Genomic DNA, 27,321 nt, shown 5'->3' with positions numbered 1-27,321 from the left:
ACTCTGGTCTTCCCCTCTGGACAAACATTAACCTGTCGTCCCTCTTTCCAGGAGCCACTGAGAAGCAGCGTGTGGACTTTATTTTCACTCTACATAATAAACACTGTTCTTTTTGTACTTCCCCTGTGTCTGCCTCGTTCTAGGTCTCATATCATCTGGGTTCCCCACGCATTCCTAACAGAAATGCTCCAGCCACAAAAGACCCAGAATGAGACCAAGAGCGAGCAGACAACCCCCGGTTCCACGGAGGAACTGATCGACGGGATGGACAAGGTTCTTCATCAGGTGCAGACTCACCAGACTACGGTCCAGTCCAACCTTCAGGAGCTCGGAGGTATGATTTATTCCATTAAACGTCAGCTGTAAGCTTCTGCCTCCTCAGCTCCAGTCGTTCCGCCAGCCCCCGTGGCTCCTGGTCCCACTCCTCCTGTTCAACAAATATTCGTTAAACCATCTGAGTTCTTCACCGGAGACCCTGACCAATGTGGCGGCTTCTTGCTGCAGTGCCGACTTGCCTTCGAGGGGGCTCCCTCCCAGTTCTCTTCGGATGCGGCCAAAATCACCTTCTTCGTAAGCCAACTCAAAGGTAACGCTCTCAGGTGGGCTCACTCGTTCCTCTTGAGCCATGATAACCCCCCTGCTTCCTATGAACTTTTCCTTCGTGAGTTTCGTAGGATTTTTGATCGTCCCCTGCAGACATCAAATGCCGCCAAGCGTTTGTTGAATTTACGACAGGGCCGTCGTAACGCCTTGGAGTTCACCCTGGAGTTTCGGATCCTTGCTGCTCAAACAGGATGGGACGAGCCCGCCCTCCAAGGTATTTTCCTAAACGCACTGTCTGATTTTCTCAAAGACCAGATGGCCATGCGAGACGAACTCGAGACTTTCGACAAGCTAATAGACCTTGCCATCTCCATTGATGACCATTTCCGGGAGAGAAGGAGAGAGGCAAACTACAATTCCCATCGACCCTCAACTTCCGGTTTTCCGGCTTCTCCAGATGAGCCCAAGTTTGCACCTTCGCACTACGTTTCCCATAATCCTCCCACTTCCGGGTTCACGACCCCTCGTCATGAGTCCGCTTCGCCCAAACAACCCCCTTTGAACTACAACTCCCAGTCTTCCATGCTTCCTGGTTACAACCAATCATCTTCTTTTCCTCCACGGGATCACTCCCCCGAGCCCATGCAGGTGGGGCGTGCACGGCTGACTCCTGCAGAGAGACAGCGGCGTGTAAATGCCCATCTCTGCATTTATTGTGGTAATCCCGGTCATTTTCTGCCCCACTGTCCGTTTCGGGGAAACGAGAACTTCCACCAGTAAAGCGGGAGTTACTGGTGGGAACGTCTGCGTTAACCTCCCCATTCAAACTATTACTTCCCATGGTCATTCAGACACCTAACCGTCGCTTTTCGTTTTCTGCTCTCATCGATTCGGGTGCTGAACAAAACCTGATCAGCGCCGATTTAGTTAAAGAATATTCGTTACCCACTCGCGAGATTCCTTCAATTTCTGTCGCCGGCTTAACCGGAGACACTTTGACCCGTATAAACTTAAAGACCACCGAGTTACATGTCATTATCTCGGGAAATCATCATGAGATAACTGGTTTCTTTATATTTAATTCTCGTACCCCCCAAGTAATTTTAGGTTTCAAATCTGGTTCTTATTCACTCTTGAGAGATTTGGTCAAAGGTACATAAAATGTTATACCCACATCAGGTACAGACATCAATCAATGAATAAATCAATCAAACTTTATTTATAGAGCCCTTTCCAGCAACCAAAAGGTGCACAAAGTGCTGCACAATACAGAAGTTAAAAACAAACAAGAATAAAAAATCAGCCAGTTAAAAACAAAAACAATTAAAATATAGCAAGATTGTCAAAGACCTACTAGGTATTAAAAGCCTGCCTGAATAAAAAGGTTTTAAGATTAGATTTAAAATGCTCCATGTCAGTGATAGAGCGCAAGTCCTGAGGTTGCTGGTTCCAGAGTCTGGGTGCAACAACCGAAAAGGCCCGGTCAACCCATCGTTTGTAGTTGGACTTTGGGACAGAGAGTAGAAATGTATTAGATGATCTCAGTGTTCTCCTATATTCATGGACAGCTACAAGATCAGTCAAGTATAGTGGGGTAAGACCATTGAGAGCTTTAAAAGTGAATAATAAATATTTTAATTTAATTTTTGGCGTAACCGAGGGGAACCCAGATTTGTATGAGACCCGGAACGAGACAGACTCAGGTGGAATACAGAAGAAACGGTGTTTATTTACAAGTGCAAAAGACAACAGTTCTGGTACAGCTTCTCTGCAGCTCCTGGAGGAGGTAGAGGAGGACAGTCAGGACGAGGCAGAGTTCCTAATAGCTGAAAGATTGTTTTCTGTGAATCTCTTACAGTTTGATCCAGAGGTGGGTTCCAATCCTCCGGGGAGCTCCAGAGAGAGAGTCCAGCGGCTGGCAGGGCAGGCACTGGCCGGATTAGAGGCACCAGGCAAGAGGAATCCAGGCACAGGAGAGGTTGAACCAAGGAGGGACCCAAGGGGGTCTGCAAACCAAGAACAGGTCACGAGGAGGTCCAAGGAACCAAGAACAGGACACGAGGAGTCAGGAATCAAAGGATCACGAGGGGTCCTTTAAACAAGCCGAGGAATCAGGATAACTGGAAACAAGAGAACAAGGTTAGTACTGGAGAGACTAAGCCTAAAAGGCTTGAAGCACAACTACCATGGAAGGTGATATGCTCCAGCGAAGAGTAGCACTGTACTGCAGCCTTTTGTAGTAGGAGAGCCTCCTCAGTCTGATGGCCGTCAGGTGTGATTAATTAGTGGCCATCTTGGAGGAGGAGCTGCAGGCAGTGGTACTCTTACAGTACCCCCCCTCAAGAATCGCCTCCAGGCGACCTGAGACGCTTGTCGGGATGACTCTTGAAGAAGGAGGTGATGAGGCTGGGGTCGAGGATGAAGGATCTGGGAATCCATGACCTCTCCTCAGGACCGTACCCCTCCCAATCGACGAGGTACTGGAATCCTCGGCCCCTGCGTCGCACGTCGTGGATGGATCGGACCGTGAACGCAGGGTGGTTGTCGATCAGGTGGGGTGGAGGAGGGAGGTCAGAGGGAGGACACAGAGGGCTGGTGAGGACTGGCTTGACCTGGGACACATGGAAGGTCGGGTGGATCCTCATGGTCCTAGGGAGCTGCAGCCTCACCGCAGAGGGGCCGATGAGCTGGGTGATGGGGAATGGGCCGATGAAGCGTGGAGCCATCTTTCGGGGGGGTGTCCTTGAGAGGAATGTCCCGGGTGGACAGCCACACTTCTTGGCCCACCTGGTAGAGAGGGGCCGAGGAACGTTGACGGTCAGCGGCTTTCTTCATCTGGGCAGCCGTGCGGAGGAATGCGAACCGCACCTGGCGCCAGACCCTACGGCACCGTCGGAAATGATGCTGCACGGAGGGCACCGTGCAGTCCACCTCTTGGCCGGGGAACAGAGGAGGTAGGTAGCCTAAGGAGGCTTCGAAAGGAGACAGGCCGGTGGCGGTGGAGCGATGGGTGTTGTAGGCGTACTCAACCCAAGCCAAATGGTGACTCCAGGCTGACGGGTCCTTCTCTGCCATGCAGCGCATGATGGATTCCAGTTCTTGGTTGGCCCGTTCAGCCTGGCCATTCGACTGTGGGTGGTAGCCCGAGGTGAGACTGGTGGTGGCTCCCAGTGTCCTGCAAAAAGAGCGCCAAACCTGGGACACGAACTGTGGTCCACGGTCCGACACGATGTCTGAGGGGATACCGTGCAGTCGGACCACGTGCTGCGTCAACAGGTGCGCCGTCTCCATTGCAGAGGGGAGCTTGGACAGAGGGACGAAGTGGACCGCTTTGGAAAAGCGATCGATTATGGTTAGAATGACTGTGTTACCTTCAGAGGGTGGGAGTCCGGTAACAAAGTCCATCGAGACGTGGGACCACGGACGGCTCGGGGTGGGCAGAGGTTGCAGGAGGCCGGAGGGGGGTTGGGTGCCCGTCTTATTGCGGGCGCACGTGGGACAGGCAGCAACGAACTCTCGAATATCCGCAGACATGGCTGGCCACCAGAAGTGAGTCCTGGCCAGGGAGATCATGCGGGTGGAACCTGGATGACATGAGAGTTTGACATTGTGAATCCAGTGTAGTACCTTTGGGCGTAGAGCAGTAGGCACGAACAAGGTTCCAGGGGGGCCACCACCAGGGTCTGGTTCTACCTTCCAGGCTTCCCGGATCTCCTCTTCAATGGGCCACGTGAGGGCCCCAACGATGCAGGTGGAGGGAAGGATGGTTTCCTCGGTCTCCGTGTTGTCAGGGGGGGCGAACTGGCGGGACAGTGCATCCGGCTTGACGTTTTTGGAGCCGGGCCTAAAGGTGAGAACGTAGTTGAACCTGGTGAAAAACAGTGACCAACGTGCCTGGCGGGGGTTCAGGCGTTTAGCGTCCCACAGATAAGTCAAGTTTTTATGATCAGTCCAAATCAAAAACGGGGTCTCCGTGCCCTCCAGCCAGTGCCGCCATTCCTCCAGTGCCAGCTTAACTGCCAAGAGTTCACGGTTTCCCACGTCGTAGTTTCGCTCTGCTTGGGATAAGCGTTTAGAAAAGAAAGCGCAGGGATGGACCTTGTTGTCCTCCGAGGATCGTTGAGACGGCACCGCCCCTACCCCTGTATCCGAAGCGTCCACCTCAAGGATAAACTGTCTACGTGGATCAGGGTGAGAGAGGATGGGCGCAGAAGAAAATAAAGTCTTTAATTTAAAGAAAGCAGTCTCAGCCTCAGGCGACCAGATAAACGGTCTGGAGGTGGAGGTGAGCTGAGAAAGAGGGGCGGCCACTCGACTATAATTTTTAATAAAGCGTCTATAAAAGTTTGCGAAGCCCAGGAAGCGTTGCAATTGTTTCCTGGACTCGGGTCTAGGCCATTCGATCACAGCTTTAGTCTTTTCTGGGTCGGTCCTGCAGTGGCCTTCCCCAAAAATGAAACCAAGGAAGGGAACCGAGGAGACATTAAATTGGCACTTCTCGGCCTTAACGAATAACTGGTTCTCCAGTAACCTCTGGAGAACCCTCCTTACCTGTTCCACATGCAGAGCGGGGTCACGGGAAAAAATAAGGATATTGTCTAGGTAAACAAACACAAAGTCGCAGATGAAGTCGCGCAATACGTCGTTCACGAGGGCCTGAAAAACCGCGGGGGCATTTGTTAAACCAAAAGGCAGGAGAAGTTGGCAAGCAGGAGAAGTTGTCCATGAAGTTAAGACCAACAGTCTCAGATTTGTGGAGTTCGACCCGCGACTCCAACGACTGGAAGCTCAGCTGCGGCAAACAAGTCCGCTGTGGAAGCACGACTCGACCCGACCTGTGGAACCGGGAGGGACTCAGGTGGATCGGCAAAGCGCCAGGACAGGTGATTTAAGATGTGGTCCTCAGTTGAAGAGGAAGCCGCAGCAGCAGCCCGCCAGGCTTTGATCCTCACAAGACGGCCGGCCCATTTTCCACGGCGCCTGGGGGCGATGTCTTCAAGCGGGCAGGATACCACGGCGGAGGTAAACAGGAACGTCTTCAAGCAGAGGTGGGGGTCCAAGAGGGGGTCCAGAGTTACGATCATTATGATCAAACAAAGCGAGACTGGTGTCAGATAGTCGGAGAATTAGGAGTCGATGACGTTCATAAACCAGAAGTGAGTCGATGTTGTAGGTGAAAAATGACAAAAACAGAAAAAACACATTCACTGCAGACAGAGTGGACAGACCATGCACAGCAGCGTCTTCCTGGAAGATGGCACCGTTGGACTTTAACGGTCAAATCAGCTGTATTTGCTGCCTTGGTGCTATGAGAGCGTGCAGAGAGGGGAAAAAATAAGGAGGAATGCTGGGAAATTTGTTTGAAATTTGCTTCGGCAAAATTATAGTAAAGATGTGTCTCAGTTGAGCTTTTACTTAAAAAATGCACTTTAATGGTCAAATTAGCTACATTTCGCTGGGGCAGTACAGCTGGTTTGACTTGCTCCAAGCAGCTAGCAGAACAAAGGTGGGGTGACTATGGCAAGTCAATTGTGTCATTAATAGCTGGTGAAGATTCTCAGTCATCCAGGACATAGTAAATTCAAAAAGGGTCAAGACAAAAACAAAAAAGTAAAAAATATAATTAATAAAGTCCAATTGTTTTTGTATTGAACTTTTTTGAATTTGTCATTATAGCCATGTTTACCTATTACATTATACAACGGCATGTCTTACAGCTGCTACTTCTGCTCTGCTGCCATCTAGTGGCTGAACATTTTACTGTTCAGTTTTTTCAGTCATAACGAATGAAAATGGTCATATCTCAGGGGCAGCACCGTGGCGCAACTGGTAGAGCTGCTGCCTCTCAGCGAACAGGTCCCTGGTTCAAACCCCGATCCAGGGGCCTTCTGGGTGGAGTTTGCATGTTCTCTCCGTGCATGCGTGGGTTTTCTCCGGGTACTCCGGTTTCCTCCCACAGACCAAAAACATGCATGTTAGGCTGATTGGTAACTCTAAATTGTCCCTAGGTGTGAGTGAGAGTGCATGGTTGTTTGTCTCTATGTGGCCCTGTGATGGACTTGCGACCTGTCCAGGGTGTACGCCGCCCCTCGCACAGTGATTGCTGGACATGGGCACCAGCGACCCCCGTGACCCAAAATGGAATAAACGGGTAAAGATAATGGATGGATGAATGGATAGACGCATCCTCTTATGAGGTCATGCTCAGTAACTTGAAAGCGAGCAGAGACACAGTTTGGGACAGTTTTTGGGACTCACGAAAAAGTGTGACAAGACCTTTGTATGGCCTAAAATGATATTGCTTTGTCTTATTTTTTAATACAATTTTAAAAAATGTTTTTCGATATCCTGGATTCTTGAATCATACTAACTAATTACTTTCCTTTTAAATTTTTACTTTCCTTTTACTAAATGCTTTCCTTTTTTTTTTTAAGGAATATTATCACTAACCTGTGACTTGTACTGTTACCCTGGGAGTGGGAAATAAAGGGGCGTGGGAGGTGGGGTGGTTGCACCAGCCTTTATGTATGTTCTTTATTTTATTTTATTTTATTATGTTTGTTATTTGTGTTATGTTTCATTTAAAAAAAATCACAAACTAAAAATGTATTTAAAAAACTTTAATTACAAAAAAAAAAACCATGTGAAATATTTTGAACTTTGTCAAATTTGTTTCAAATGCTTCCATAAATGCTCAGTCACTGTACTCCTGTTTATCATTCCATCAGGGAAAAATCAATCCATTGAAACACATTTTGATACCATATTTATGACGTCAAAAAATAATGCTTTCCATTCTATTACATATTTATTTTTGTACCTCTAGCCATCCATTTTGGATTTTCATTTTTTATTGATATTTTTATGCATCTGTTTTCACACTTGAGGGACACTGTAATATTGCCAGGCAGGTTTTATGCAGCTCTGGAAAAGGCACCTCCTTTGTGGATTTAGACTGCTGTTGAGTCCAGTCTCTCATCTCACCAAAAAAAATTGTTTCAGTTTGGATGTAAAGAGCTATAACATACTTGCATTGAGCATAAGCAAACCTGGTGCAAAACAGTAGATCCACAAGCATGCAGGCAGAAGAATTATCCATGCCTGCCCGGAGTCGTCCGCTCTGTGGTTATCTGCAGCATGCATGTGGGTTTAACTGAAAACAAGGTAGATAAATTGGCCTGTTGTTGCTGCTATATGTGCACAAATTCCAGTCATAAATATGTGTACTGTATAAACAAGCATATGTATAAGCTTGTAAATCAGAATGTGTAGTTGTGAATACATTTTGCATCTATTAAATCAAAATGTCTGAAATTTACACCTTTGTGCATCCATAGATAAGAATGTATGTGTATAAAAACAATTTGCATTTGTAAAAAAAATAATAATAATAAACAACGTACAATGTTTTTTAGTTGAGGTCTGTTTACAGATACGAAGCAAAAAACTCCATATAAAACTCTGCACTCAAGTTCCCTAACTTTTATGTGAGTTTCAGTGGAACTTTATTGAGCTGCAGGTCCTGTAAAGTAGCACATTTTGAAGATGGAGGACAGCACCAGTGCAACCGAATGTGATTTTCAAAAATATATATCTGAACAATGATTTTGTTTTTGTTCCAGTAAGCCATGAAATAATGCCTGAGCTGCAGAAGGGATGAAATGTGAAATGAAATATGGACTATGACTGGAATTTGTGCACATGATGCTACTGTGGTTGTGAAAGTGCACGTTTCTACATCAGATTGAATTTTAACTTTCATGGGAGGTGTGCAAGGATGAAACCTCTGCTCTCTGATGAACATGAAGGCCTGATGGAATGTTCTAGATGAGAGAACACAGACAAAAAGCAGCACTTCTGCAATAATGTTATTTAGATAGATGAGTATAAGTTTTACATTTGTGGGCGGCATAACAAAACAAATTTGGGGTAAACCAAATACAGCATTCACAAAAGGAATTTTATTCTAAATGTGAAACACAAAAATGGAAGAGTCATGATTTGGGGATGCTTTGCTGCAGCAGGACCTCACCGTCATCAAATCCACCACCTACTGTGTATCTGAGGGTGCTTAAAGAATAAGTGGAAAAAATGTGAATGGTAAATAGACTGCACTTACTGTATATAGCACCTTTCTATCTTATCAAGATACTCGAAGCACTTTACAACACAATCTGTTCCCTCATGTACACATTCATGCAGCACTCTACTAGACCTATATAGAGACTAATCAGAGCTTTATCACATTCATACACTGATGGGTGAAGAGGTTGGCTCCTCTACCCCTCCCTTCTCTGTTGTTTGTGTTCTCCTAATTATCTCTCCACTGCTGCTGCTCATTACCTGGATCAGGTGGAGGAGCTATTTAAGCTGGAGCTTCACTCCAGATCAGTGCCAGAGCAAAGTTCTACCAAGCTCCATGTTCCTGTGACTACTGGCTGGCTGACTTCAAGCTCCTTATTGGTCTCCATGCATGACAGCAGCGTTTGCTCCTCCTCCACCTTCACTCCTGTGTGCCTCACCTGGTTCCTGGTTTCTCCTCACCTCCACCCTGGCTCCCTTGGTGATTTTTGTAAATACACTTGTAAATATACTCACCTGATCCCACCGTGGATTGTTGGATTTGGATCCTGTCTCCTGTTCTCATGCTCCTGGAACAACAACGCTCCAAAATCTCCTCAAGACGATTTGTCGTTCACCACCAATCTCCCCTCTATTCCCACAGTGGATCCATCCTGAGTTTAAGTTTACCAGCTACACCTGAACCAATAAATATAATTGTTTTTTACCTCAAGTTGTTTACTCCTTGCTTCAAACCGTTCGCCTTTGACATCACCCACAGACCATAACAATGGGACACACATCAGAGGCAATGAGGGGTTCAGTATCTTGCCCAGGGACACTTCAGCATGTGACTGCTGGCAGAATCAAACCCATAACTCTCCCATTGGCAGATAACTGCTTTAACCACTCAGCCACAACTGCCATGTAAGTATAAGTGAAACTGGACCCTGACAATGACCCTAAACATACGTGTAAATCCACTGAAGAAATGAAACACAAAGAAACTGAGAATCCTGGAATGGTCACGCCAAAGATCTTAATACCATCAAGACTTTGTGGGGGAACTTGAATATGCAAGAAACCCTCAAATGTCTCACAGTAAAAGTCATCACTTAAAAGGATGATCTGGTGGGTTTTTGGTTTTTTAATAAGGACAATGTTGTTTGTTAAGTGGAGAGGTAAGGACTTCAAAGTTATTCTGGACCCAGCTGACAGGAAGGCATTTTCAATTCCAACTTCAGCTTTCTGGTTCTGGGCAATATGATGGCACAGGTGATAGAGCTGCTGCCTCTCAGCGAGAAGATCGCCGGATCAAATTCCAGCCAGGGACCTTTCTGGGTGGAGTTTGCATGTTCTCTCCGTGCACGCGTGGGTTTTCTCCAGGTACTCCGGTTTCCTCCCTCAGACCATAAACATGCACGTTAGACTGATTGGTAACTCTAAATTGTCCCTAGGTGAGAGAGAGAGAGAGAGTGAATGTTGTTTGTCTCATTTGTCTCTATATGTCCCTGTGATGGACTGGAGACCTGTCTAGGATGTCCCCGGTCTCTCACACAGTGATAGCTGGATATGGGCTCCAGTGACCCCCGCAACCCAAAAAGGAAGAAGCAGGTAAAGATAATGGATGAATGGAACTTTCTGATCTGGTGTCTAGATATCCAGTTTTTTCTACAGATTTCTCAACCTCCTGCTACAAAAGTCACACCTACCCCACCTTTTAATACACAATGATGGTGTTGCATTATGTGTAAGAGCATTAAGGTAATGGATGGATGGACGGACGGACGGACGGACGGACGGACGGACGGACGGACGGACGGACGGACGGACGGACGGACGGACGGACGGATAACCATCCATCCATTATCTTTTACCCGGTTCTTCCATTTTGGGTCACGGGGATCGCTGGTGCCCATGTCCAGCAATCACTGTGTGAGAGGTGGGGGACACCCTGGATGTGTCGCAAGTCCATCACAGGGACACATAGAGACAAAAGACCATTCACTCTCTCACTCTGGATAACTAATCATGTTTTAAAAAAATTGAACATACAGCATCAAATTAAAAGTTTGTTACCAGTAATCAACAATGCCTAAGAACTTATCTAATGTGCATTCTTATTTTTTATTTATTGTAATAAAATGTCTCTTTCTTTACATGGATGGATGGAGGCAGTGGCGGGACTTTATTTTTATTTGAGTTGGAGCTTGTTTTTATTGCTTCAACTTTCAAGTATCTGTGCAGTTGTCTACAGTCTCTGCAAAAGTCATCCATCCATCCATCCATCCATCATCTTTCACTTGCAGCTTCACGGGCAGCTGTGGCTGAGTGGTTAGAGCAGTCGTCCTCCAATACAAAATTTGGGGGTCCGAATCCACCAGCAGTCACATGCCAAAGTGTCCCTGGGCAAGACACTGAACCCCTCATTGCCTCTGATGTGCATTCCATCGGTGTATGAATGTGATAAAGCACAGATTAGTCTGTTTAGAATGATTTGTTCAGTTAGCTTTGTAGAGATCTATAGACTGCTGTTTGAATGGGGCACAGATTTTAGTGTAAATCGCTTTGAGTGCCTTGATAAGATAGAAAGGTGCTATATAAACACAGTCCATTTACCATTTACTTGTTCCAAAGCCAGGTCTCAGGGGCAGCAGCTTGACCAGGGAAGTCCAGACATCTCTTTCCACAGCCAACTCTTCCAGCTCTTCTGTGAGGACCCCAAGGTGTTCCCAGGCCAACTGAGAGACAGTATCTTCAGCATGTCCTGGGTCTTCCCCGGGGTGTCCTCCCAGTCTAACATGCCCAAAGCACCTCCCTGGGGAGGCGCCCAGGAAGCATCCTTACCAGATGCCCGAACCATGGCTCCTCTCGATGTGGAGGAGCAGCGGTTCTACTCTGAGTTTCTCCCAGATAACTGAACTTCTCGTTATTCTTTCAGTCACTCACTACCCAGAGTTCATGACCACAGGTGAGGGTAGGAACGTAGACTGACCAGTAAACAGAGAGCTTCACCTTACAGCTCAGCTCTCTTCACCACAACAGACTGGCACAGAGTCTGCAATATTGAAGACGCTGCAACAATCTGTCTGTCAATCTCACGTTCCATTTTTCCCTCACTCGTGAACAAAACCCTGAGATACTTGAACTCCTCCACTTTGAGGCAGAACCTCACCCTCGACTCGAACAGAGCAATCCACCCTTTTCTGACTGAGGACCGTGGCCTCAGCTGAGCAAACACCTTTAAATAGTAATAATAATAAAAACGAGTGGACATAGATTTATATCAAAACAGTTATTTGTGACCCCTTCAGAATTATCTGATGACCTTTTGAAGAGGGCAGTCCCTATAGTGGGAACCATCAGACTCCATCAGCAGACTACTTTACCAGCATAAACTTTGAATAAGTTAATTTGGGACTATTTGCAGTGGATTGTTTTCACATGTGCTGCAACTAAACGGTGCGTGTTCTCCCCACTTATTCCATGAAGTGAAACATCCCAGAGCTTTTCGTGGCTTTAGTTTGTTGACTTTTCATCTAAAAGGAATCTGTCTTTAAGGGTGGAGAATAAGAAGAGAAAGGAGGGGAGGAGTAGCTGTAGGTGAGGAAAGTAGAGGAAGGGAGGTGTAGAAAAGAAGGAGGAGGAAGTGTGCGTAAGACAGCAGCTCCACCCTCCAGCAGATCCCACAGCAACAACAGAAAAGCACCAATCAGAAGAGGAAAACCCCGTCCTGGTCTGGATTTAACTTGGACCGGCTGAACCTTTACGGTGCCCGCGCTGGTCCCTGAACGCACCATCATGCTCTTCTCCCCGGGACTCTCCGTGTCTCTGCTGGCCGTGTCGTGCGCGCTGTGGCCGCCTGCCGTCCTGGCTGCGTCCTGCGAGCCGGTCCGGATCCCGCTGTGCCGGTCCATGCCGTGGAACATGACCAAGATGCCCAACCACCTCCACCACAGCACGCAGGACAACGCGGTTCTGGCCATCGAGCAGTTCGAGGGGCTGCTGGGTGAGTGTGTGCACCAACAAACTTTCATTTGCGCACTAAAAGAACAGCTTTCACAGTGGCCCTTTAAATCGATCAAGTTTCTTGTTTTTATTGTTTTGGTTTAACTTTTAAATTTCTCTTTAAAATGTGTGCAACTTTTTGGTTTGTTTTCCAACAGGCGCAGATTTATTTATTTGAACAACTAAATTATAACATTCTAAAATGCTCATCTAACCTCTCAAAGGTTTAATTTATAAGATGTATTAATGAATCGATCAAAGCAGATGACTCAGCAGCAATGGATCAATTGATTTTATGAATCACAGATGTCAACTTGTTTATGAGGAAATATATTTAATGAATCACTCCAGGAGGATTTAAATTCAGAACAAATAATTGAGCTCCTCTCATGAGACTTTTATTTGCCTGTTTCATCAGGACATTTTATCTAAATATTATATCATTTAAATGTATTTAACATCAAGTAAAAAACATTAAAACAGCAAAAGAATGTTAAGGTTTATCAACAATTTTTTTTATTAAGTAGTGTTGATCATGGGGGCCTACCTATATGAACTCAGTTTTATTATTTATTTGTATTATTTATTTATACTTTGCAGAAAAAAAGTGGACATATCGGTCATTATAAATATCTTCTGCATCGTTTCAGCAGATTTAATCGTTTATGGCCAAATGATTTCAGTAGAATATGTTTAAATTGCAGTGATAGTTTGTTCGGCCATGTCTTATTTTTTTACTATCTCAAATGGGTTTCTCAACATTTTTGATGCAAAATACTGTAAATGTTGACAAGTATTTTATCACATCTATTGGAGATTAAGACATTCTATCAAATAAATAGAAACCTTATTTAAATCACAGCAAAACTAAAACTGATCCGACTTATTCACTTTTCTCATTTAACACGACAAAATGCCTTTTAAATAAATCTATAACTTACATTTTACTTTATTTTGTAACAATATAAGAAAAGGAAACAATGTCTGCCTAACTGAAGAAGGAGGATTTAATGCAGAGCAATAACATTTTTATCCTTTTGTCTTAAAATAAATATAATTTTATCATCATTCATAAGAGGCTTAAGAAAGAAAGATGGTAAAAATGCCTCTTTTTAAACAAAATCATTGCACATCTCACCATTAGGTGATAAATAAAATACATAATTTTTATGTTTTGTGAAAAGAACTTGGAGTGAAGAAAATCTGATGTCCTTGTTCCAGTTTTGATGTCAGTTTCTGAAATATTAACAATAAACAAGAAATTTCCATAGAAACCCCTGAAAATGTAATAATATGCTAAAAAAATTAAAAACAATAATAACGTTATCATGCATCAGTAATTTTATATCTGGTTTTGTTAAACATTTGTATTTCTAGTTGTTTTTTTATTTATTTATTTATTTATTTATTTTTTATTCTGTGTGCCCTTGTTTCATTATTTTTGGGTGCAGGCACAATATTGCATGTCACTGCATATTATACCATGATTGTGCATGTGACCAATAAAAATTGATTTTATGTTCACTTTAGACTCTATAGCTTTTTACTAAGATGAAATAAATTTGTGTGGACAAAAAAAAAAAAACGACCAAAGAAAGTAAGAAATAAGGAAGATGAATCCAGATGTGATCTTTTTAAAGTTTCATCTTTTACTCTACCAGTTTTCTTCTGGTCCAAAAACAGTCAAACTTTGAGACTCAGATTTAGTTTCTTTACGTGTCTTTTATAACAAATGTTTGTGTTGTTTTTGTTGACTTACAAAAATGCTTGTTCAAACTTCTTTCAAATTAATAAAAAAAGAAAAGCTTGCTTCACTTTTCCACGAGTCAGTCTGGTCATTCAACCAGACCAAAGCTGCATGACTGATGATTTTTTATTTCTTTAACACAGATGTTCAGAGGGCTTCTGTAAATAATCAGAACTTTTTATTTCCAGTGATGAACTGTTGCTCAGACCTCTGTTTGTTAAGATACATGACTTCATTTATCTGAACAGCATGCCGATGCTTATAAAAGAACATCCTTAAAAAATAAATACATTTAAAAAGCTGGCACAGATAGTGGATGTTTGGTTGTACAACTCCAGGCAAAAATATTGGCTGATTTCCATGCGTTATTTAATTTTATGAGAAAAAATAATAAACTTATCTTATTAAATGTTTATGAAACAGCTGAACCTTTTGGTTTCATAAAATGTGATTTTCCTGCAGTGTTCTTGTATTTGTTTCTTTTTTTTTGTTAGAGGAACTACTTTGTACAAAATGTAATCACCAAGTGACAAATCAGTTTTCAAATGATCCAGCAACTGCTTGAAGGCAAGTTTGATCATTGTGAAGTGGGGCTCTGTGTAAAAGTTATGAACAGTCAATATCATACCTGTTGAAGACAACTGTTTAAACTGCCTCAGTTTAGAGAAATAGAGTTAACATTAGAGAGGACTGAGCTGAGCTGGTGGATTGTTGCGTTTAAACCACTTTGAACATAGCGGTTCATGCATACACTATCTTTATAGACATTTGCACCACTTTAAATTTTATTTAACATTATTTACATGGAAAGTTGTGGTTATTAGCAAGCACAAATCAGTAGTCTAAAAAAGTTAAACTGGTCCTCTGGAATTCAAAAATACATCACGTCAAAGACTGGTTCATCCCAAAGATCCAGTCCCCCGGCACAAACAGAGTAATATTGTGTATGCTGTTCAGTGTCAGGAGGGTGATCAGTCTTACATCGGGGAAACTAAACAGCCACTGGCCAAAAGGATGGACCAGCACAGAAGATCAACATCATCAGGCCAGGACTCTGCGGTCTACACTCATCTCCAGACCAGTGGTCACTCTTTCAGGGATGAAGATGTTCACATCCTGGACAGAGAGGAACGATGGTTTGAGAGAGGAGTAAAGGAGGCCATCTTTGTGAAAAGAAATCGTCCATCATTAAACAGGGGTGGAGGCCTCCGGGTTCAACTGTCCCCCTCTTACAATGCTGTGATTGCTAGTATCACTCAGCCCTCTGTGAACAGTAAACAGCCCTCAGTGTGCTAATGATCCATTGTTAGGCTGATGGTCCTTCTTGATCATGTGATCAGCTGATTTTGGTTGTCAGCAGCAAAACTGGTTGATCCACTCTGAGAAGGTGCTATTTAAGAGACTGACCTGAATACAGCACCTCAGACTGAGGAAGTCTCTCGGATGAGAGACAAAACGTTTCTACTATTTTTTTGTTGTTGTTGTTGCTTTGTTTTGTTTTTTGAATGTCCATAAGACCAGATTTAACTTTTTTAAATGTTTACGAATCTCATCGGAGGAAACTGGCTGATTATTCCATCTTTATCAGAACTCTTACAGTGGCCTCTGGAGCATCCATAAACATTGCTCACCCAGGTTCCCCCACAAAGTCTTGATGGTATTAAGATCTTTGGCGTGACCATTCCAGGATTCTCAGTTTCTTTGTGTTTCATTTCTTCAGTGGATTTACACGTATGTTTAGGGTCATTGTCAGGGTCCAGTTCCACTTATACTTACATGGCAGTTGTGGCTGAGTGGTTAAAGCAGTTATCTGGGTTATCAGATGAAAGACAAAATGTTTCTACATTTTTGTTGTTGTTGTTTTGCTTTGTTTTTTTTTGTTGTTGTTGTTTTTTTGAATGTCCAGAGGACCAGATTTAACATTTTTTTAGATTTTTCTTCCTGGATTATTGAGCATGCATCAGAACAAATCAGTAGATTCCTGTAGTGCTTGGTTCACTTTCAGAAGAAAACATGTAAAAAAAAATTCCAGAATTACTTCCATCCTTTACCCGCTTCTTCTTTTATGGGTAGTGGGGGTCACTGGTGCCCATATACAGCAGTTTTTAGCTGCACAAATTTATTTGATCAGATTAAAATGTATTCACATTAAATAATCCTAATGTATCATTTACATGAGTGCAATCCATTCACGACCAGTGTTTACATGCAGCAGGCTTTTATTCAGAATAGGAGTACTGACATGCGCAGAGTGGTAAACTCACCTTAAAAGCCGCAGAAGTAGAAGTTCTACTTCCGTGATGAATGTAAACAAACCTGAACGTTCAAAATGGGCTCACATCAGGTTTTAATGATGGTGGATTTGTTACTGCACTCCCTTATTGAGCTACAGGTAATCCAGATCATTTTGAGCTCTTTCAAAGTTTCTAGTAGAAATGATGTGTTGCTCACCAACCAGTTTTACTTCCCCAACATCTAGCCAGGCAGAAATACGTGATGTTGACAGGTCGCACCTGCGCAGTCAGGTCAGTTTTCCACGATCAAAATAAAACGCTCAGATTAAGTGTTTACACGCACACAGTTTGGATTATGAATCGGCATAAACCACCCCTCTCATTCTGATTACAAATTCATTCGGATCGAGCTGAATCAACAAAGAATAATATGAATGGGACGTTTACATGTTGCATTTTTATTCCGAATGGCTGTTTTAATTTGATTACTTATGTCCATGTAAACACATCTATTGTGCGAGAGGAGGGGGACACCCTGGACAAGTCTCCAGTCCGTCACAGGGACACATAGAGACAAACGAGACAGACAACCATTCACTCTCCCACTCACACCTAGGGACAACATGCATGTTTTTGGTCTGTGGGAGGAAACAGGAGTACCTGGGGAAAACCCACGCAGCACAGAGAGAACATGAAAACTCCACCCAGAAAGGTCCCCGGGCCAGGATTTGATCCAGTATCATTCTTGCTGTGAGGCGGCAGCTCTACCAACTACAACACCGTGCCGCCACCACCAGAATTACAGTGAAAAACAAAAGTGACAACAGTCACCAAGTTTACAGAATGTTTGCATTAACTACTTATCTTTTTTGTTTAAATTAGACTTGATCCAGACACGAGTGATGAACTTTAGTTTTAGCTACATTTGGACTAACAGCTGTTTGGAGTAAGTAAAAGTCAATTTGAAATGAGGAAAATTTAGATACAAGAAAACCATCAAAATGTCCATCCATCCAAAGAGGACCTCTGTTTTATCCTCATTCAACAGGCGAACATCGTCATTCAACCTGGACTGATCACTTTTTCATTCAACCTTTATTTAAACAGATAAGTCACATTGAGCCTAGAAGACTCATTTACAAGTGAGACCTGTTTAGACAGACAAAAAGTAGTGAAAACTGGACACATGTAGGAAGTGGAGGCGAAAAAATCCTATCAGACTCTTTCTTCTTGGCTGAGAAGAAAAACTCTGATATTAAAAAAAACCTTGCACGAACAAGCACATAGTGACGTAGACATTCTGCAGAGGGGGGAGATGATGAGAGCGGTGAGCATGACCATAGATGCTCTCGAGGGCACTGTAAGAGTTCTGATAAGGATGTAATAATCAGCCAGTTTCCTTCGGTGAGATCCGTAAACATTTTCGAGGTATTTCGGGGAATGGCCAAGGATAACGTCAATGAGAATCCAAGAGTCCTGAAATGATGACACAAGTTTATTCAGCTGGTTTCATTTGGTTATCAGTTGGAAATTCCTCGAGGGGGAGCATCAGATGTTCTCCAGGCGAGTTCAGATAAGATGGCCTTCAAGGCCAGCCAAGGGAGCCAACTTAGATAAACACACAGCTGTTTTGGAGACAGGCAGAACTTAATGACATCTACCTTGAGTCTGTGTTGGTCCAAACGGTTTTGAAATGTCCAAATTACATGGCCACACTGATGGAACTTACCTGAGTAAAATCCCCGAAATCTGATCCATTCTGCCCAAAGCATTTGAGTCCGGATACTCGAGACACGAACCAAGCCATCATAAAGGTAAACAGCGTGATCAGGTCCAAATTTGCTGCTGACAACTTCCTTGATTGTAGATAAAACCAGCAACCAGCCGAATCCAAAAAGCAGGAACCAGTTATCGTAAATCCCATTAAATATGTGTCCTTAAAATCCACAAATGGCAGCAGAGATAGACACATCATCAAGTCTTCCAAGTTGATGAGATATCCAGCTGCGTGCGTGCCAACAGAGCAAATCGGCTCGTCTAAAGCCTGTCTTCTCTTTGAAGAAATGTTGTAAATTGTGTTGAGGGACCAACTGATAAAAACAAGTCCATAATTATGGTTTGGAAGAAATGAAGAGAGGCTCAGAAGCAGTTTCACAGACAGACAGAGCAGCAAAGCAAAGCAGAGAGGGAGGGGAGGGGCAAAGTGTCCGACCTCGGCAAGAACAAGTGGTGAAGTGAATGATGATGGACTGTGGACTGTACTTATATAGCGCCTCTCTATCTTATTTCAAGATACTCAAAGCGCTTTACACTACAATCTGTGCCTCATTTATCCATTCATACAGCACTCTACTAGATCTCTACAAAGCTAATTGAACAAATCATTCTAAAGAGACTAATCAGAGCTTTATCACATTCATACACTGATGGGACACACATCAGAGGCTATGAGGGGTTCAGTGTCTTGCCCAGGGACACTTCGACATGTGACTGCTGGTGGATTCGAACCCCCAACTCTCACATTGGAGGACGACTGCTCTAACCACTCAACCACAGCCGCCCCTGATCACATCTCTGTATGATGAAACTATAGAAATGGACTGAGATTCAAATATCACCAGCATTACAGCAACATTTTTAAGCATTTTTATTCAAATCCATGGAACTCTCTTTTTAAAAATGTGTATTAGACGTACTCGATAATCGTACGATCATTTGTTTACCCAGTCTGGAGCAGAACCGTCAGTTCCTCTCCGCTCAGCATGCACGTTCTTTTCACCTTAACAGAAGGTAAAAGAAATATAATCCTTCTGCAGATCATAACTTCTCCATTACCTGCAGACTAATTATTGTTGAATGTTTAGTTTGTTTAGGTGTTAAAGATGGGTATTCACCTAGTAATAATACAAATATTGTCACTGTTCCATAAATAAAGTGTTTGTTTTAGCTGAGTTTAACTTCAGACATGAAACAGCTCACACTTTAGAACAATTACTACAAGGATAAATGTGTATTTAAATCTTGTAAAAATTAATAATTAAAAAAATACAAGTTCCATTTAGATATAACATGTTTGGCTTCAATACATAATAATTTGTTTGTTTTGGTCTGTTAAACGGAGGACTTTTTGTTGACAGTTATAAAAGTTCAGTTTGGTTTTCATCTACAAAGATCTTGGTTCTAGATGTCAGTATCATCTGTGCTCACATCAACAACAGTACCGTGGGTTTGAAAAGTATTTGGTATGTGGTGTTTAATATCCCTCATGTTTTACCCACTAAAGGAAAACTCTGATGGAGTTTGAACTAAAGATACAGATTAATACTGGACATTTCAGCATTTGGTAAACCAAAGCTGGAGACCCACTTTCTCTCTCTGTGCATGTCTTGACTGGAACCGGAGCTGCTTTTCCCTGCTGATACCAACCATCACAATCTTAATTATTTAAGCTAATACTGCAACTTTAGAAATCTGCACGTTCTGTAAATACACCATCAGTCTGTAAACTGTATATATCTGGCCAGGTCATTGGATTTCATACTTGTTTTTTTTGGCTTTATTAAAATATATATATCTTCAACAGGAAGGCAAACATTGCTCACTTCCCTTTAGTGACATGACAGTACTTGTGATATTTTGCCAGTGTGAACATTCAGAGCAGGTGGAAGCGCCGTACAGTTTGAATTTGATTTCAACAACAGAGAAAAACCTATTCTAATATTGGGGAGTTTTTTCTGCTTTGTATTTAATTTAGTAGCCAAAACTTGCATATGGGAATGAAGTCGCATCCATCTTCACCATGTTTCATTTGCAAGTCAGTAGGATTTGTTAGTTGTTGTGCCCAGTAACCAGGTTGACTACTACTGCCAGTACAAACCAGTAACTGTATTTCTCTCTAGTTAAACACTGCAGCAACATGTTGCCTGATAGAGACAAGAGTATGTGTGGCTGGTAGAAAAGAAGTCCAACTTACAGAAATTTAAAAAGAAGTTTTGCACCGCAGCTGTCACATCAGCAAAAATGTAAGGAAGCCATGTTGAATTTTGATGTCACGGCTGGTTAGGAGTTTCAGAATTTCTATGTGAAAACTCCATTTTAGAGGATGTTCCCATTAATTTTTCTACCTTGGAACTTGAAAATACTAACTTCCATTTACAACTTGAATGCACCATATTTATATCCTGATGCATGCTCAATAATCCAGGTAGAAAAATCTAACTAAGTTAAGTCAGGTCCTCTAGACGTTTAAAAAAGAAAGCTGAAAGACGAAACGTGCTACAACTTTTTTTTCATTTTTTTTTTAATGTTTTATGAACATCCAGAGGACCTGACTTAACTTTTTTAGACACCATATTTATGTTAATTAAATCAGCTGAAACTTGTTTCCAGTGGGGTGTGCAAGACTGTAACATTTGTCAATCAAGCAGCTGAATATTAATTGAATTTTGTACATTTTATCCATGCAAAAACTAGTGGTCTCCTTTATAATATCTGCACCAGCCCTGCATTCTATTCATGTTAGTGCATGTTTATGAAATTGCCTTGGTACAAAACTCTTGCAAGACTTTTGTTGTCACTTGGCACCACATAAATTAACGGAAGCAAATATTCTGATGCATGTTCAATAATCCAGGTAGAAAAATCTAACTAAGTTAAATCAGGTCCTCTGGACGGATTAAAAATAAATAAGTAAAAAAAGATGTTGTAACAAGTTTTTTTTATTTTTTTGATCCATCCTGAGGACCTGACTTCTTTGTTAAAAAACTGAAGTGAACTGACATTTGTGATTTAATAGAAAATTACTATTAGTTTTAGCCAGATCTAGGTTGGGATAGAGTTACTGCATATCAGTCCTTCTCAAATAGTGGGGCGTGCCCCCCTGGGGGGGGGGGGGGGCGTGGCAATGCCGGGGGGGTGGGGCACATGTAACCCCAGGGAACATGCTTTTTTGCCACAGGGAGTAGTTGTTTGTTTGTTTGTTTGTTTTCCACCATTCTCACTTTGTCGTGTGTTCCAGCAGCTGTTTGCTCGAATCTCAAGTTTACTAATAATAAAGTTATGAACAAATATACGACTGTCTTGTCATTTTGGGAGCCATGCATGAACCGTGTTGCTTCCCTCTGCAGCTGACATGATAAATAACTCCGACACCTCGCTGCATGTGGTTTATGTTCATGCGCTCTGGACGTCACTCACAGAACGCAGGCAACAAAACGTCAACTCAAAATAAATAAAGTTAAATGTTAATAAAGTTATTCTTCGTTGTAGTTGATCTATATTCTTTTTTACTTTAATGTTAATAAGGACACACTGTTATGCAGAGTTGTACATGTAACAATTTTATAGACAAATTATACTATTTACAGTTGTGGTGGCGAGTTGGGGCATGAAATGTTTACGTCTTCCTGGGGGGCGGGGCGCTAACCGAAAATAATTGAGAAGCGCTGTCATATATGAAGATGTTCAAGTGTCTCAAGGTCTGTGGGGTAGAACAGAGCAGGTGATTGGGGTAGGGTCTGCTGTGATACGAAACTTGAACCGTTCTGTCACTCTCACTTTACCTATTGATTTACGATCCAGCCCTCAGCCATCGTCACAAGCTGTGAGTAATGACCCAAAGAATGACATCCTGGTTACAAACCATTGAAATAACATCCATGCTCAGTAATCCAGGTAGAAAAACCTAACAAAGTCAAGTCAGGTCCTCTTATGAATAGCACCTTCTCATAGTGGATCAACCAGTTTTTGACATCCACAACTAGCTGTTCACATGCAAAAGGAGGACCATCAGACTAATGAACATCAATGCCCTTATGGCTGCTTGCTATTCACAGAGGGCTGAGTGATACTAGCAATCACAGCATTGTAAGAGGGGGACAGTTGAACCCAGAGGCCTCCACCCCTGTTTAATGATGGACGATTTCTTTTCACAAAGATGGCCTCCTTCACTCCTCTCTCAAACCATCGTTCCTCTCTGTCCAGGATGTGTACATCTTCATCCCTGAAAGAGTGACCGCTGGCCTGGAGATGAGTGTAGACCGCAGAGTTTACACGTTGTTCAACTATTTCATAGTTGAAATAACTTTCCTCTGAAGGTTATTGCTTGTTTTTGCTTATTCTTTTGTGATACGGTGATGAGTTTGGCTAGTCAAGAGGAAGTCCAAGTCACTGTTCCTCCGCATCAGAAGCAGGCATTTGAGGTGGTTTGGGCTTTTGCTTAGAATACAAAAGCCCATATGTCTAGATGGATGTCTTCCAATGGAGGTGTTTCAAACACATCCCCACTGAGAGAAGATCTCAAAGCAGACCAAGGTCTCAGAACAGAATATGTCACAGCTGGCCTGGGACATCTCAGTCCCTCTGGAAAAGCTGGAGCAAATATCTGAGTAGAGGGTCCTGAGATCGTGTCCTAAATTTTTGCCCCACAACCTGGTCTCAGATGTGCCGGACAGACCGAGTTAGATGAATCTCTAGAGTTTTCAGTTCATATCCTTAATAGGCCTGTCATGTTTCTCTTAAAAATAAAAATAAATAATACTTTCAATGTCTTCCAATTCACCAGAAGCTTGATACTTTGTTGATGTCAGTATCTCAAACCACTAAACTAAAATGTAAATTAGCCTGCTTTGGCTAAACACAACATTACAGGAGCTGCTGGAGAAGCTCAGCCCTCTTTTTTAAACTTTAACACCAGACACTTTAGTTTGAATATTAGATCTTTGGTCACTTTGATAACAGGTTCTGTTTTAAATGTGCTCTATAATTAAACTTGACTTGACTGGTCATGATAATGTAATGTTACCCACTCCCATGGGGGAGTGGTGGCGCAGAGGTTAGAGAAGGTGGGCCTGTGATCGGAAGATCGCCGGTTCAAGCCCCGTCACTGACAACATCAAAAATGTGGGTGGGGTAGGTGAAGCACCCACAACCGCCCCCACCCTCATTCACCCCACCCTGGGCCCATGAGCAAGTCCCCCAACCCCCATCTGCTCCCCCCCACCTGCTCCCCAAACAGGTCCCTCTTGAAAATGAGTTCTCGTGGCTCAATGAGACACCCTGTATAAATGAAGGATAAATAAAAAATTAAAAAAAGAATACAGTGTATCAAAGAATATCTGACTGAGACATGACTCACATGTGCTGTTTTCTGTGTTTAGAATGACATGTGTTGAACATGTCCCAGTTGGTAAACGCCCTGCAAGTCCTTTTCACCTTTATATATAAACTTGCTGATTTATTTCAGTTTGGTCCGTCACCACAACATGTACTCTGCACTGTTTGCAGCTGTAAGACTTGTGTGTCATTTTTAAAGATCTGAAATGTAAAATAGGCTTAATTGAAAGGCATCCAGACCACGGCTATGAAGTGCCATGGTGTTGCATGATTTACAGATGTAAACATTTAAGAACTGGCTGAACTTGAACCACATCTGTCATTAGAGGAGTAGAAAGAGAGAGAAAGTGTGAAAGCTGTAACCAAAAAAATGTCCTAATGAAAGACACACAGTCCAAAAACCAGTAAGACATTTTAGGTCACAAGTTCAGAATGTTTCTGTGACTTCATTGTGAACGTGCACAGCCAAACCACAGACGTGCTCTGTCTCAGAGTGGCGTTCTTTCTCGTCTCATCTTGTGTGAAACATGCAGCGGGACACCAGTTAACCATTCTGCTGCAAATGCAGTTTGTGGTCAGCTGCTCGAGGTTCCTGAACGGAACATGTTCTCACCGTTGTAAGAGGAGTGAGTTCTGCTGAGTGGAAAAACCAACAACTCGAGTTCAAATGAACCGAGCTGAGAATGAATAAGCATCCTTTGCAATGTTTTCACACAAAGTACAAACCCAGAGGACTGACAGTAGTGGTGGCTAGAGTCGTTTTCTTAAGTACACGTTTTGAGGTTCTTGTACATTATTTGGCTAAGCGCTTCTCAAAATATATTTCACCACAAATTTAAGGAAAAAATGTCCTTGGCGGTCGCACAGTGGTGTTGTGGTTAGGGCTGTCTCCTCAGAGCAAGAACATCTCCAGTTTGAAGCAGCTTGGGCCTCGTTTCAGACAAGTTTATAAAAATTAAATAAAATGTTCAAGTTTAAATTAAAATGCATTCTGAGAAAGGTAAATTAGTCATTTCCCCATTGAGTTTGTTAAAAAAAAAAACCAAGCATAAAGGGACTGATTTTAGCGTTAGCAAGCTAGATTAAAACTTAAACCCAGCTGAACATAACTAAGAAGTTGGCAACATTTGTTAGCTAACATCTGCGTTAGTGGAATATGACTGTCTCTAATGTTAGATATTATAAAATATTCATTGCTTAAATGTTAACTAAAGCTATAGGTTTAGATCACAATAAACAATAAAGCTGAAAACTAGTGTTTTTATAGATATTTTGCTTTTATTTTTTGTTGTTTTATTCATAGTTACGGTATGTTGATGCATGCTCAATAATCCAGGTAGATACATTTAAAAAGGTTGGGTCAGGTCCTCTGGACAGATTCTTGTTGTTGAAACATTTCATCTTTTATCCAAAAGACTTCTTCAGTCTGAGGAGCTGCAACAAACTCGGTCTTATAAACAACACCTTCTCATAGTGGATCAACCACTGCTTGACATCCAGAACTAGCTGTTCACATGTAAAAGGAGGACCATCACCCTAACAATTGGTTGTTAGTACCTCGATGGCTGCTTGCTATTCACAGAGGGCTGCAGCCACAGATATCATATAAATGCTAGATCCCGCATGGGCTGCTGCGGCGCAGGAAATACGGCCGCCATCTTGGAGCGGTCATCCTTCTTATTTGGTTAAAGCAGAAGATGTTTCAGCACTTCACAACTTATTTCTGTTCTAATCGACGGACTGTTGATGTCAGGTCTCGGGGGATAACTTTTCACAAGTAAGATGAACATAGTATTGTTAGTATTTTGTGAATATAATATTACTGTACTGTATTTATGTCCACCAGCTGATGTTATGTTCAGTGTAACACAGTGTTCAGCTGCAATGAAGCTGACTGAGATCTGATGACAGGAATATTTTTCTAACAATCATACTATTTCAGCAGCTTTGGTTCATTATCAACAGATATGCATCAAAACTGGAGTTTTGTTTAAATTCTAAGAAATTAAAAAATTTAAACCAGGGAGAATATATGAAATAGAAAATAAGATTGACCTCCTTTGTACAATGTTTTTGTGTAGACACAAATCTCCTGTTTTCATTTTGAAGGTTTCCCAAAGAACAAGATGTGAGGAAGAGGAGGAAGTATCTTTGAGGAGGATTCATCTGAGCAGTGAGGATTTTAAACTGGAGGATTTTGATCAAACTGATCAGACTGTCCGACTGAGAGATGGTGTGGTACCATCGGTTCATCCACAAAGAGTAGGAGCATCATTATAAGTTCATTAGAGTTCATAAATGTACATATTTTATTGTGAGTCACAAGGTGAGACACCTCCATGTGTTTCTATGAACAGGTAACTATAGACTGTAAAGTTCATATTCATGATGATTTTTCATTTCAGCTTGAAAACTGCAGGACTACAGGAACTGAACAAAAAGCTGCAGCTGCTCTGTCTGTGGCCTCTCGGGAACGTGCACGTCACGCACACACTCTCAGGAGCGTGCACGTCACGCACACACTCTCAGGAATGTGCACGTCTCACACACACTCTCAGGAACGTGCACGTCACACACACAACCTCAGGAATGTGCACGTCTCACACACACTCTCAGGAACGTGCACGTCACGCACACAACCTCGGCCTCATGTGAGTATTTCTATTTTAAACTTATATTTTTTCATTTAGCCTTTATTTATCCAGGTAGTCTCATTGAGTCAAGAGAACTCATTTTCTAGAGAGACCTGTTTAGGAGCAGATGGTGGGGGTTGAGTGCCTTGCTCAGGGGCCCAGAGTGGGGCCATTGAGGGTGGAGGCAGGTGTGGGTGTTTCACCTTTTTCACCTCATTTTGATGTTGACGGTACCGGGAGTTGAACCTGCGACTTTCCCATCACAGGCCCATCTTCTAACCTCTGCTCCACCACTCCCCCACATAACATCATATCATAATGATCATATTAAAATCTCACTGGTTTCCTTCCAGATGTGTTAAACAGCTGCTGGTCCCCTTGATGTTTCCAGGTGGTGGTCAGTGGATGAAAAGCCTGGCATGAACAAGATGATACTGGAGATCATCATTTGACGAGAGCTCCCACATTCTAACTGTGAAGAACAAGAGCAGCTCAGTGATTCCCTCAAGGCTCAGTGAAGGTGCTGAGAGCTGCAGAGAGGCTGATCCATGGAGCTTCAACACAGCAACCTCCAAACATGTCCACCCTCACACACATCGTCCATGAAGACACTGGACCAGAGCACAACATAATAAGACACTGATAACAACGACAACAATACACATTCACTAATGATTCAAACAAATTTAAGTTTTTTTAATTGTTTGTTTGTTTTACAATTGAAAAACAGTTTGTTATCCACTGTTGTCATCACTCTTTGTTAAAATACAGGTCTCTCTTGTAAATGAGTCCTGTTGGCTCAATGGGACTAACCTGTATCAATAAAGGTTGAATATATATGTATGTATGTATTCTTGTTCTTTCGGCTTTTCCCTCTTCAGGGGTCGCCACAGCGAGTCATCCTCCATCTCACTCTGTCCTCTGCATCCTCTGTCCTCACTCCAACTACTATATATATATATATATATATATATATATATAT

General features: G+C 42.6%; 1 protein-coding gene across 1 annotated transcript in view; it reads left to right on the top strand.

Moving 5' to 3' along the window:
• The first annotated feature begins 12,405 nt into the window (after window positions 1–12,405).
• frzb (frizzled related protein) overlaps window positions 12,406–27,321 on the top strand; it is a 45,679-nt gene continuing 30,763 nt past the window's right edge. Inside the window, exon 1 of the mRNA XM_037686699.1 lies at window positions 12,406–12,613. Coding sequence (XP_037542627.1) covers window positions 12,406–12,613 — 208 coding nt within the window. The remainder of the gene's footprint in view (window positions 12,614–27,321) is intronic.

The sequence above is a fragment of the Nematolebias whitei genome, chromosome 13 (assembly GCF_014905685.2).
Source record: "Nematolebias whitei isolate Nwh7 chromosome 13, NemWhi1, whole genome shotgun sequence".
Classification (NCBI taxonomy): Eukaryota; Metazoa; Chordata; class Actinopteri; order Cyprinodontiformes; family Rivulidae; genus Nematolebias; species Nematolebias whitei.
This window is presented reverse-complemented; position numbering and strand designations above follow the sequence as displayed.